This window comes from Neltuma alba, unplaced genomic scaffold, assembly GCF_004799145.2.
Source record: "Neltuma alba isolate B1F8T4 unplaced genomic scaffold, ASM479914v2 tig00012576_pilon, whole genome shotgun sequence".
In the NCBI taxonomy this organism is placed as follows: domain Eukaryota; kingdom Viridiplantae; phylum Streptophyta; class Magnoliopsida; order Fabales; family Fabaceae; genus Neltuma; species Neltuma alba.
Window position 1 is genome coordinate 83,650 of NW_021637028.1, and position 12,073 is coordinate 95,722.

Here is a 12,073-nt window from a genome sequence, read left to right on the forward strand (position 1 = left end):
CCTAAGTTTTCATATTATACTAATGTGGATTGCATGTATTACACAGTTTGAAAAATGAGCTAACTGTACTTGACTCTTAAACTGTGTGAACTGTTCAATTTTTAACACCGCATATAGATATATATTATGTATAAACTAGAATAAACCCTGTGTAATTGCATGTAGCTTAAAACGAGTCTCACTATTTATAAGCTATAAATATTTTGATATAGATTATTACACATGATTATTCATATTGATTTATTGATATTGGGATGCACACAACTAGCCAACTTATTTGAACCTGATAATTCATTCAGTTTGATCAATTATTTCCACTAAAGTAGATCAACCAAACTCAACACAATTGGATCAAATTGGCTACAAATGATTCTCCTTCATCCTCAAATTGAGTTTCCAATCAATCCCACCTGATGATCACTTAATCTTACAAATATACGAAATACGGAAATTTCTATATATTTCCACCAACTCAATGAACAGAATCAAGCCTTACCCTCAATAATCCTGCAGAACGATGCCCATTAAGAAAAAAAGAACATTTAATGCTTATTGCATTAAACTTTCATTAAGTTATACATGATAAGCAAGTACCACTGACAACATGAACATCAACGAGGAAAATCCCAACATGAACTGTAGGAACTTAATTATATAACCATTTCTCCTAACTCAGGACAACAAAAATGCATTAGAAAATATCAAAGCGATGATTATATCTAAATACTCCCAACATATTATACATTACAACTTAAGTTGTAGATTATGAAAACATCTCCAACATAAAAGCAAGCTCATTATGCACACAGCTACGCAAAGTTTCTAATACAGAGAAATTGAAAAGAAACAGGCGAAAAAGAAAAGGGGTTGCTAACTAAGAAGCAAAACGATTCCCATTCTAAAGGTGAGGAGCAGTGAGAGAAGGAAATGATGGGATGGATTGTAATATCAACTTCCTGCCACTTCTGCGACTGGGAGATGACCCAAAGTCACAGTTAGGGGAGGAGATCCTCTTGCCATTAGGAGATGATGTCTTGATGCTAGGAGACCCGTCACCCCGGAGAACCTCCGGCATTTCGTCATTGGAAACGGGTTTAAACTGCTTTTCAAACTTGGGTTGAGACCGAAGGATGCTGGGTTTCCCAAGTTTCTGGCTGGCGTACAATCCAGAAGCTGGTATGGTAGTGATGAAAGAGGATCGTGGTGGTTTTCCCTTTGATGAAAAGGATAGAGGAAGCAATGGTCTGTCACATAAATTTGAAAAAGACACGAATGAGAATTCATAATCAGTTCTTTCTATTATTAACCAACAAAAGGGCAAACAACAAACCAAACCTGCACATTCGTAATGGTGTTGTAGGAAGTGTGGACTCCAGATGCTCTTCGTTGTTCTGGATCTCGGATTTTTGTAAGGATTTTTCAGTCACAGCCTTCTCAGATGGTTCTGTTTCTTCTTCTGGCTCAGCCTCTATTCCAATAGGAATGGAACCTGAATAAAGAGAACTTGACATGAAACCGAAGGAACTATGACACACGACAAATCATTTGATGCATGTGGTTAAAGAATTGAAGAAGCAAATCTAAAGGTCCTGATCAGCAACGTGTCATTCTAATCATCTACAACCTAAGGGCTGACTTACCATCCTTTCTACCATACGCATTCTTGCATCCCTCACATCTACAGCTAATGGAGCAACCCACACCGCCCTTCAAAAGAAAACGACAATTGTAATTCAAATTACAACTGAGATTTGAGGCATATATGATATCACAACGGAGAAAACCTGATAGCATTCACAGTATTTCTTTAAGCAGCTTGATTTCTTGCAGTTACATCCTCTTTTGTGCCGTGCAGAAGCTGGAGTTTTGTTGGGATCATCCTGCAAAAAGAAAATAATTAATACAGAACAAAATGTGCCTCAACTTTCAACAATGAGAAATCAGAGTTGAAATTAGATAACTAACCCCAATTTCAGGTACAGAATCAGAGCTTCGAATGACTTTAGGAGCAAAGGCTAGAGGATTACGAGACTCAATCTGCTTGCGAGTTGCAAGAACAGTATCCTCATGAATAGGCTTGTTGAAGCAATCCTGGCAAGAGCAAGGTTCTATGCAGTAGACACCAGCAGCAAAGCACTCACAGTAGCTGATAAAAATTATAAAAAGACTATTAAAAAGAAAGTTCTGATCACTATAAAGACATTTCTTTCTTTCTTTTTTCACTTTTTTTCTCATTGTCATTGATCATGTAGGTGCACGGATGCAAATAACACAAAAATTTAGCACAAAATCTGATAAATGGTAGAGGGAGTTCTAAGAGAATTTCATGAGCTAGTTTTCACAACTAGAAAGTTCCCCCCCATGCATATACATGGCTTTCAAATCTTTTCAACTAGTGAAAATTTCAAGACAAAAAGACAGACAGTGCAGATTATTCTAGCCTTTTATATGCTGACGTATTTATGTAGTACATCTATTACATTTGAAGCTGCATTGAAGATTCATACCAGTTAGAGAACCCAGAAATATCATCAAAGAAGCATGATCACCTGATCCTCTGGAAAAATTATAATTTCTCAAAGTTCAATGGTCTGCTTCATTGATCTTATATAGGTTTAAACAGAAAAAGAAATAAAAAAATATTAAGGCAGTTGCATTAACCATTGTTGATTCAACATGATGAGGCCTCAGTAATATTATATCCACACTCGTCTACATTAACCTGAATGTGTGACCATGGATGAGGAAAAATCACTTAATAAGTCGTTCAAAATCCTTACCTTCCAAAATAGATCTCAGATTTAAAAACAAAAAAAAGAAAAAGAGCAAAGATTTAAATGCAGGCCATGTCAGAACATGCATAAAACCTAACGTCACCAGAAACAAAGGAGTAAGCAATTTGAACTTCAACTTACAGCTTCAAACACTTGGATTTCTTGCAATTACAACGCTTACAAGATTCACCATCCCCAGCTGGCTCCAACTTACGCCTGCAAATCAAATTTGCCATCAGTCTGATGCAGAAACAAGAGAGCATAACTTTCTAGAAAAAAAAGGTAAATAAATAATAGGGCTGATCAAGCAGAAGCATGTGTAACAACTGTACTTGCCTTTTCTTTTTGGGGCTATTCTGGTTGAAATCTTCATCAATGGCATATCCTGAGGGCTGGGAACAATCTTCAGCAGGCTGAATCCCATTGTCTGGCAGATCTGAATCTGCTTCGGTTGATAAAGGCACCAATGCTAGACTATGTTCTTGGCTTGAGGATTGTTGCAAGGCAGGGCTTGGCAGGCTGAGTTGTCTTCCAGAAGATGTATTTTCAACTTTTAAGCTTTTGAAATCTTTTATACTCGCAAGAGCATTCAGGTGTAAGCCAATTCCAGGCAAAATGCACTTCTGTGAATTACCGTTGCGTTTTGCAGGAAGAAGCTGCTTATCATTAGCAACATTTCTCTCGTCAGATTGTAATGTGCTAGAACTACTGTTATTTGAACCATCATTGGAGTTCTTCCTTCTTCCCCCAACCATCTCAAAATCTAGACAACGCCTTCGTATGCCATGGCGTGTTATTGAAACAAGCTACACAAGATCACATGATAAAGGTTCATTTAGAATGACTTATTTGCCCAACCAATTAAGACACGCATGATGCCTTAGCCCTTGTGTACAAACAATATTCATGGAGGATTTTGCAAGAATTAGAAATGCTACTTAATTTGCCAAAAATGAAAAGGTATAAAGATTATTTAATCACAAACCAACAAAGGTAAATATCAACACCAGTCTTTAATCACAGCACATGAAAATGTCTGTTGGGATACTTATGTTATATAAGGGCACTATAAGGAATGAAGGCATATTGTGAATGAAGTAATTACCACACATAGAAGATAAAATCAACAATTTTCTTGGACACTAAATGCATGAAGATAAAGAATCAGCTACTCAAAAGACTATTCTGTGTGTGTGAATTATCAGCGAAATTCTGAAAAAACACATGGAACCATGCAATGACATGCATGAAAAACACATAAACATTAAAGCAGATCAGAGCACTCAAACAAAGTTTCACACTTCTACCTGATTATCCAACGTATTATCAGGATTACCACCCATCCCAGCAGCGTTAGCAAGATTGTCCTGTGCCTGATCATTGTCGATGACTTCTTCTGGCTGAGAAGGATGATCTTCAGTTTCATGTTCTGAACCAGAAGTAGCTGGATCAAAAATTCGCATTCTCTCACCATGACTTAAGGTAGTTTGTGGCAACTGAGACATAAAATTGCTAAACCGTCCTGTGGGGTCAAATGATTTTTGCATTAAACCCTTTAAAGCTTCTCTTTCGTTAGGAGAGTTGAAAATTAATAGATCAGTAGCATCTGAAAGTAAACCATCCCAGTCACACTCTGGGCCTCCAATTCTTGGCTCAGCTTGACATATTCCTGGAAGTAGCACTTCAGACTCGGGTGAACTTTTTTTACAGGCTTCATCAACATACGCAACATCTGATGCTGCCTTACTTGACAAATCCAGAAGAGAATTTGTCTCATCACCACCAGGTGGAGGATCACATGCCGGGCTACCACAATCATATTTTAAGGTTTGTGGTAGCTCAATTGGAAAGTCTGAGTGCTCATTAGATGGCTCAATTGTTGAATCTTCCAGGGAAATCCCTTGATCAGCATTTCCTTGTAGCTCACTTGAATTATGATATGTATGAGTAGAATCTGCAAGAGCTTCTTCACTTGAACATATTTTTTTCCCATCTTCAGACAAAACCTTATGCTTTGATGCATCTATAACGTTATGCCTGATATGAGAAATAGCAGCTATCACTAGTGGGTCATGAAAGAACACACAAAATTGCAACTAACAATTTAAAAGAACATTAAAAAGGCTATTGCAAATTACAATTACCTCCTGAGAAATCTAGATTCCCGGTGACAGCTGACATGGGGTGATGTAAACACGGATGGAGGAGATGAAAAACTGAGTGAATTGATAGTCTGAATACTATGAACAGACTTAACAGGCTTTATAGGAGAAAGACTATTGATAAAGTTGAAGACGGGTGAATCCTGCATAAAAATATAATCAAACTCAGAGAAATAAAGCACAATCCCATGCAGACACAAAAAGAAGCCCAACCAACACCAAATCAAGAAGTGCACTATAGATAATCTGAAAATATACCAGATCCACATGGTTTACTTGTCGAACAATATAAATATGCACATCATAGACGCAATTTATGGCACAAAGGAAAGCATGAGCATCCAAATATTTTTGATATAAAGCTTACAGGAAAATTGACATAAACACCAAAGGAGACGGTTAGAGAAACTTTAATTTGAGATTAGCAGATTTGACTTAAGTAAGTTTGAGTCAAAAACTTCACTTAACTTCAGAAACAGTTGATTCAAGCCTAAAAAATTGGCCTGCTCACTAAAATACTCAAAAGAAGTAGAGGCAAAAGCAGAAACTGAACGGTTTTCCAGTTTGCTGGATAATTTGTAAGACTTAGTCAAAAAGCCAGTACAAAACCTAGAGGAGTTCCCAATTGAACTTGGTATGAGATCTATACCATTATTCACAGAACCATGAACAAGATTTGTCAAGCAGAGTCCAAATATAACAACCCATAAGTGGACTATATCTTGCATGACGAGAATTAAAACCTCAAACTCCAAAAAAAGCCAACCCCACCAAAAACCAAGAGTAACCCACAACACTATCGAACCAAGCATATGCACGGTCGACAGTAAGCAGCCCCAAAACCAAGTAAACCCCCCTTGGCCATGAATCGGCTCGACACCACCATGAAACCACACAGAGAACACCAAAGTTGAAGCCGAAATAAAAACACGAGAGAAAGGAATTCGAGAGAAAGTCCAACAAAGGAAACCTCAAATTTGGAGATGGGGGTTCCGATCTGGTTCCTCTCTGGTGTGTCCATTTCCAGAGAGGCAGCCTCACTACATTCCTCTTCACTCCCGCTTTTGACTCTCTGTCTCTGTCTCTCTCTCTATAATTGGGGGCTTCGCTTTTGCTGATGGGATGAGGATTCAAGAAGCGGGAGGGCGGGAGAACATTTTCTCGTAGGGATAGCCCCTTCGTTGCCACGATTGCTTCGCAGTCACATATGTGTCGCCTATTATATTCTCTCTGGTTTTTTTTTTAATTGTTTCCGACGTTGGTAAAAAAAAAAAAACATTTTTAACATTCCGATAATGCCCTCCTTCTCGCCTTTAGCAAAAAGTAACGCAACAGTCAAGATTACAGTGTCTGGATTTTGCACCGTGAGATTTTCTTTTCTGTTCGTCCTTTTCATTTATTTATTTGAGGATTATTTTAATTTCATTAACTTTTCCTTTCTTTTTATAAAAGTGTCAAAATAAATGAATAAATAATATGCACGTCGTTCTTTTTGTTTATCTTCTCTGTGTCTCTGCGCAGATACCTTCTATTTTGTTTGTACCTGCATTTTTAATTAATTTGCTTAATGCATGATCACCTTTGGATATACTTTTAATTTTAATTTAATTTCTTTTTTATTTTTCTCTTTTCTTTTTACCAACTTGGGTGTTAATTATTAATTACTAGTAATAATTACTGGATTAATTTTTCCAGTTAAGTGCAGTGGACTATAGAATCAACGTTTATTTAATTATATATTCATCACTTTCCGTTTTAGATTTTTGCCAGCATAGTCATAATAACGTGGTCAAGGAATTATAATTACTTTCCGTTTCTGGTTTTTGTATGAAAAAATATTTAATAGGAAAAACAGTTAATAACTTGTTGAGTAACTCGCCATTTTCTTGGCGCATATATTGGAAATATATTTGTATTGAGAAAAATGAAAAAAAAATTCAGGAAATAAAGTTACTTTAATTATATACGACATTTATTTTGGGTAGAAACTAGAAAATATATGCAGTTTACTGTATTTTTATTTAAATGTGAGTCATGTGTTGTTTGCCAAATTTGAAGAATAATAATAAATTTTTATACACATAAAATATCAGTATTCACCAATAAATTTTTTCAATTTTTTCAAAATAGCCCTAATGTTAATAATTACTTAAATAAGTTGTGTAAAAAAATCAGCAACCTCACATTTAATTTATGAAAACACCAATTGTAATATTTTTTACATGTTGCTTAACTTTGTTGAAAACTTGTTGAGATTGCTTTATTACAAGTGTAATCATACCCATCTTGCCAATATATAATACCTAAAGATTTTTAGTATAGAACTAGTTAGAAATTAGATTTGGTTCTAAATATAAAATCTTAATTTATTTTGTCTCTTAAACTTATAATATTTTTTAAAACATTTATATTGATTACAAGGAGTTTCTATTAAAGGTTAATTTCAATATACATGATTAAATATAGTAATTTATGAAAATCAACTCACATATGTTAAAATTAATCAATTTATCTAATTTTTTTAATCTTTTCAAATTAGTTATTTACCTCTTATATTAAAGACACGATGTAATAATTTATAGTCTAATATAGCACTTAGCCACTTAGTGATTTGATTAAAATAAATATTTGATACATCAAAAAAAAAAAATTACATAAGTTTTAGCTTAAGGATTGCCCCAAGGGATTGTCCACAGTTACTTGTATGCGTGAGTGAACATTGTAATTGGTTATAGCTTTCATAGGAGAACGTGTTATTTTATCGTTGTTGGATTAGCTGAATATGGTGTAAAAGATTTTGGTGGGGATATAATTGCTTGTACTTTAGCCCTATTGACCAAATCGACATGCACTAAAATTTTTAACCTAACTTTCACTGCTATATTATTTTTCTATGTAGTGATGGTAGGTATATAATCATTCCGGTCATAATTCGATCACTTTCTTTAATTTAATTTATATTTTCAAATTTCGGTGGAAGATTCTGAGTGTGAATCTTTTCTTTTTTCAAAAAAAAAAAAATTATATGAGCACATGTATATAAACGCACATGTGACCTCCTAGAAATTTGATTAATATATATATGTTAATATTGGCTACAAATAATCATTAATATTAATATCAAAATAAAAAAATGAATATTATGAATATTGATCTATTAACGTTGAACATGTAAAAAAGACAATCACAAAATCAACGGTCAGCTTTTTTTATGATAGAAAATTTTTTATTGAGAGAAATATTTACATTATTTAGTGTCACACAATATCTCAATCAAAATTGTCTCAAATAGAAAAATGTTTGTGCCTTAAAAAATGGCAACCATGCAAAAATTAATATACTGTTTTTAATTCTTAATATAAGAACTAATTGACTAATTTGAATAAATTAAGAAAATTTATTAAATTAGTTATTTGTAATAAATAGATATTATCTTCTCTAAAATAATTTTTTTCATCATATAATTTTTAACATGTATAATTGTTACAAGGATTACTTTAAAAAAAATAGATAAATATAATATATAAAGTAAATGATGGTCTTATATTCAGAACCACACAGAAAGTTAAACTAACTCCTATATTAAATACTAGAGGTAGTAAAAGGATTTATTTTTATTACATATGTTATATGATATGATAAAAAATTTATCTATTTATAACTTACTAATTTTCAATTCCATGCTAGGGCCTACCTTTTTATTTTGGGTTGTTTCTAACACGAGGTCTACAGTTTAATCATATGAGAAAATCATAGTGATAAACTTATGGCAATAATTAAATAAAATCCTTTCTTTAAAGCGGCATTTAATTAAACTAAAATTATTATTTAACAGAGAGAGGGGGGGGGAGGGAGGATATTATTACTGGTATCTCTCGCATCGCATGCCACAGGACGTTGAATTTGTCCACGACTGCCACCTAAGCATTTGGTTTTGGCGCGCGACGAATTTGAAAAGGAGATGTTATGGTGGTGCTGACGTAACTGTAACTGATAAAGCTACCCTTCCTCTGAACGGTTGACGGTGAGGACCTTATTATCGAACGGTGGAAAATCACCCTATTTGTTTGCGGGACCCACTCTTGGAATTTAGCATCCACAACATCAGAGCAAAACGGAGAGACATCAATGTGACGTTATCGTCGTTATGTGCGTGTTTGTTGGGCCGTTTGCATCAAGCTGTATAGTAATTAATAATTAAATAATGTTGATTTATGCTGGATATTACGTGGTAAGAGGCTCCAAAAAGTGTTGATTTCAATTGGATTAAGTGACATAAAATATTCAATACCCTTAAATAAGATTTTAATCATGTTGATGTAGCCTAATCGTATCAGTAATTCATTTAAAAATTAAAAATGTTGGGATTGTAACCTGAATAGAATTGTTTCTAACATGAAAATATATGCGCAACTAAAAAAAGCTATTTTTTCTCCTAACTATCTTGCTAAACTTTTATATGTGTGTGCGCTTGCCCAATGTGGTGTGAAAATAAAAATAGCTCATTATGTAATTAATACCTCATTTAGTGATTTATAACAAAATAATTTATATATTTTAAAAGGTATCTTAAAATAAGAATACAGTGGGGTATACTGTTACATTCTTTTTATATGTTTATGTATTTAGATAACAATAAAATGAAAATGGGGTCAAGATTTAAGAATGAATGAGGTCAAAATTAAAATGCACATATATTACAAAGTTCATGTAAATCTTGGGCAGCACTATATAGGTATATTACGTGCTTTTATTAGGCATTTCTAAAAATTGATGTAATATCTACAGGAATAATAATTCCAATAGTACTAATTGACCTAAATTTGAGTTGTGTCCAACTTCTAATAATAGAGAATAATTCTTTCCTCGTAACTCTATACTCTCATAACGTCTTAATTTGAATTTAATTTAATTACTACCTCCGCTTCTTAAGTAAGAACTAGTTTGATATTTAATTTAATCTTTTATATTAGACTCTAATTTACTTTGTCTCTCATATTTTTTTTAAGGTGATCCTTGCAATAGTTATACATATTAAATATTTCATGAAATAATAATTTTAACTAATACACATAATTAGTAATGATATTTTGGAAAAGATAACACCTATTTATTTCAAATAACTAACTTCACCAATTTTTTTAATTTACTCAAATTAGTTAACTAGCTCTTATATTAAGAACTGAAAATAACAGTGCTTCTGATCCTAATTATAAAACCTTATTTATAGTTTGCAAATAAGATCTTATAATTAGAACCGGAAGTAGTATTTAATAAGAATTTAGTTCATTATCTTCAACTCAATCGAACCACGTCCAGCTTTGCAGTCACTTTTTCAATTAACCCATATGGTTTTTTATGCTTCTATACTACCTAAATATATACAAATCACACACCTTCAATCATCATTATCACTATCACTATTATTATTGTTTTTAATAATTATTTTTCTTGGAAGACCAATAAATAAATGAGCCATGGAAAATCTAATCTAGAATGCAATGATAATAACTGATATACACGTTAATTTTTTTATATAAAAAGATTGAAATAATGCTAATGCATGAAATGATTTGTTGGAGAAATGTAATAATTATTTGACCAGAATTGTAATATGGGCATAATAATCACTTTAGAATATGGGACGTGGTCATTAATAATCAGTGTGAAGTTTGCATGAAGTTTACGTGAGAGGGGGCAATCACCAAAACGCGGTTTTGTCGTCAGAATCTCATCATCACGTCATTACGGAGTTTCCTATGCTTTCTATTGGCTTGCAACTTTGGGTCATATCAGATCAAATTTGTGTGATTAAAAATTATAAAAACGGTAAGAAAATAATACTGCATTTGTAGTGCAATTTGTAGTACAAATTAGATTTTATATTTAAGATCAGTATATTTGAAAAGATACGCGCGCACACAGATATACTTGTTCGATATTTAATGTAAAAATTACTTAATTAATTTGAAAAAAATTAAAGAAGCAAAATAAATTATTTATTTATAACAAATGCGGCACAATCTTTTTTAAATGTATATTCATATGTAACATTAGATTATATTACTGCAGCTCTAAATATAAGATCCCATTTATAGTGTATTACACTACAAATAGGATCTTATATTTAGGACCGAAAGAATAGATCGATTTATAAGTTATGTGAATTAGTTTGGAGGAAAAATGATAAATATGATATATAAAAAATAAATTAAAATCTTACCTTTAGAATTAAAACGAACCTTCTAATTAGCTCTAAAAATATTAATGAAGAAGTTGTAAGTGACTGAAAGCTTTTTTTTTTTTTTTAGCCCAATACTACGGTGGAAGTGTTAAAAAGAAAGGAATGTTGTGATTACCATTAAAAAATATTAACAATCAACTTTAAATTTTTTTAATAATCGGAATAATATTACTTTTTTAAACACTTTCAAAGTGATAATGAGTCAAAAAAATTTCGGATATCCACCTTTAATTTATAAATACCTTCCAGGTAAAAAATACCATTTAAATAAAATTTAATACTGTAAAAGTAATTGGGTGGTTAATTTTTAGGGAAAATCCCAAAAAAGGTCATTGGAATATAGAAAATGTCAGATTGGGTCCTTAAATTTCGAAAATGACAGAATGGGCCATTGACCCAATCTGTCATTTGTGAAATTCAGGCGAATTGACAATTTTGCCCTCATTTATTCATTCACTACAATGATTCAAGGAATCACTATAAGAGTTTAGGTGTTACTTAGATTCGTGTAGCGAATAACTACTCACTTTTTCATAGTCAGGTGTCTTGTTATTAACTACAACTAATTCTGTAATCACTAGAACAATGTAAGCATTACCTAGATTTGTGTAGAGAATAACTATTTATTTTTTTATAGTCAGGTATGTTATTATTGTCAGGTACCTTATTATTAACTACAACGAATCTTGTAATCACTAGAACAGTATAAGTGTTACCTAAATTTGTTTAGAGAATAACTACTCACTTTTACTCAGGGGCAAAAATGTCAATTCGCCTGAATTTCACAAATGACAGATTGGGTCAATGACCCATTCTGTCATTTTCGAAATTTAAAGACCTAATCTGGGATTTAGTATATTCCAAGGGCTTTTTATGAGATTTTCCCTAATTTT

At 32.7% G+C, this 12,073-nt stretch overlaps 1 protein-coding gene across 1 annotated transcript; it reads right to left on the reverse strand.

Annotated features, from left to right (window-relative positions):
* Positions 1 to 687: 687 nt before the first annotated feature.
* On the reverse strand, positions 688 to 6,026 carry LOC114728815 (protein tesmin/TSO1-like CXC 2). Its single transcript, XM_028915767.1, has 10 exons — positions 5,907 to 6,026; positions 4,919 to 5,079; positions 4,082 to 4,811; positions 3,111 to 3,580; positions 2,916 to 2,990; positions 1,966 to 2,146; positions 1,785 to 1,880; positions 1,641 to 1,707; positions 1,336 to 1,489; positions 688 to 1,244 (listed from the first exon to the last, which is right to left on the reverse strand). Exons 1-10 carry the CDS (start codon positions 5,955 to 5,957, stop codon positions 899 to 901), a joined length of 2,331 nt encoding a protein of 776 aa, XP_028771600.1. The 5' UTR covers positions 5,958 to 6,026; the 3' UTR covers positions 688 to 898.
* Positions 6,027 to 12,073: the final 6,047 nt, after the last annotated feature.

Excerpts from the sequence above, each read along its gene's own strand:
- LOC114728815 (XM_028915767.1), bottom strand. The coding sequence starts at position 5,957 with ATGGACACACCAGAGAGGAACCAGATCGGAACCCCCATCTCCAAATTT. Across the intron at positions 4,812-4,918 it reads GAATCTAGATTTCTCAGGAG|GCATAACGTTATAGATGCAT; the intron begins GTAATTGTAATT and ends TTCTCATATCAG. Across the intron at positions 1,708-1,784 it reads AATACTGTGAATGCTATCAG|GGCGGTGTGGGTTGCTCCAT; the intron begins GTTTTCTCCGTT and ends TTTCTTTTGAAG.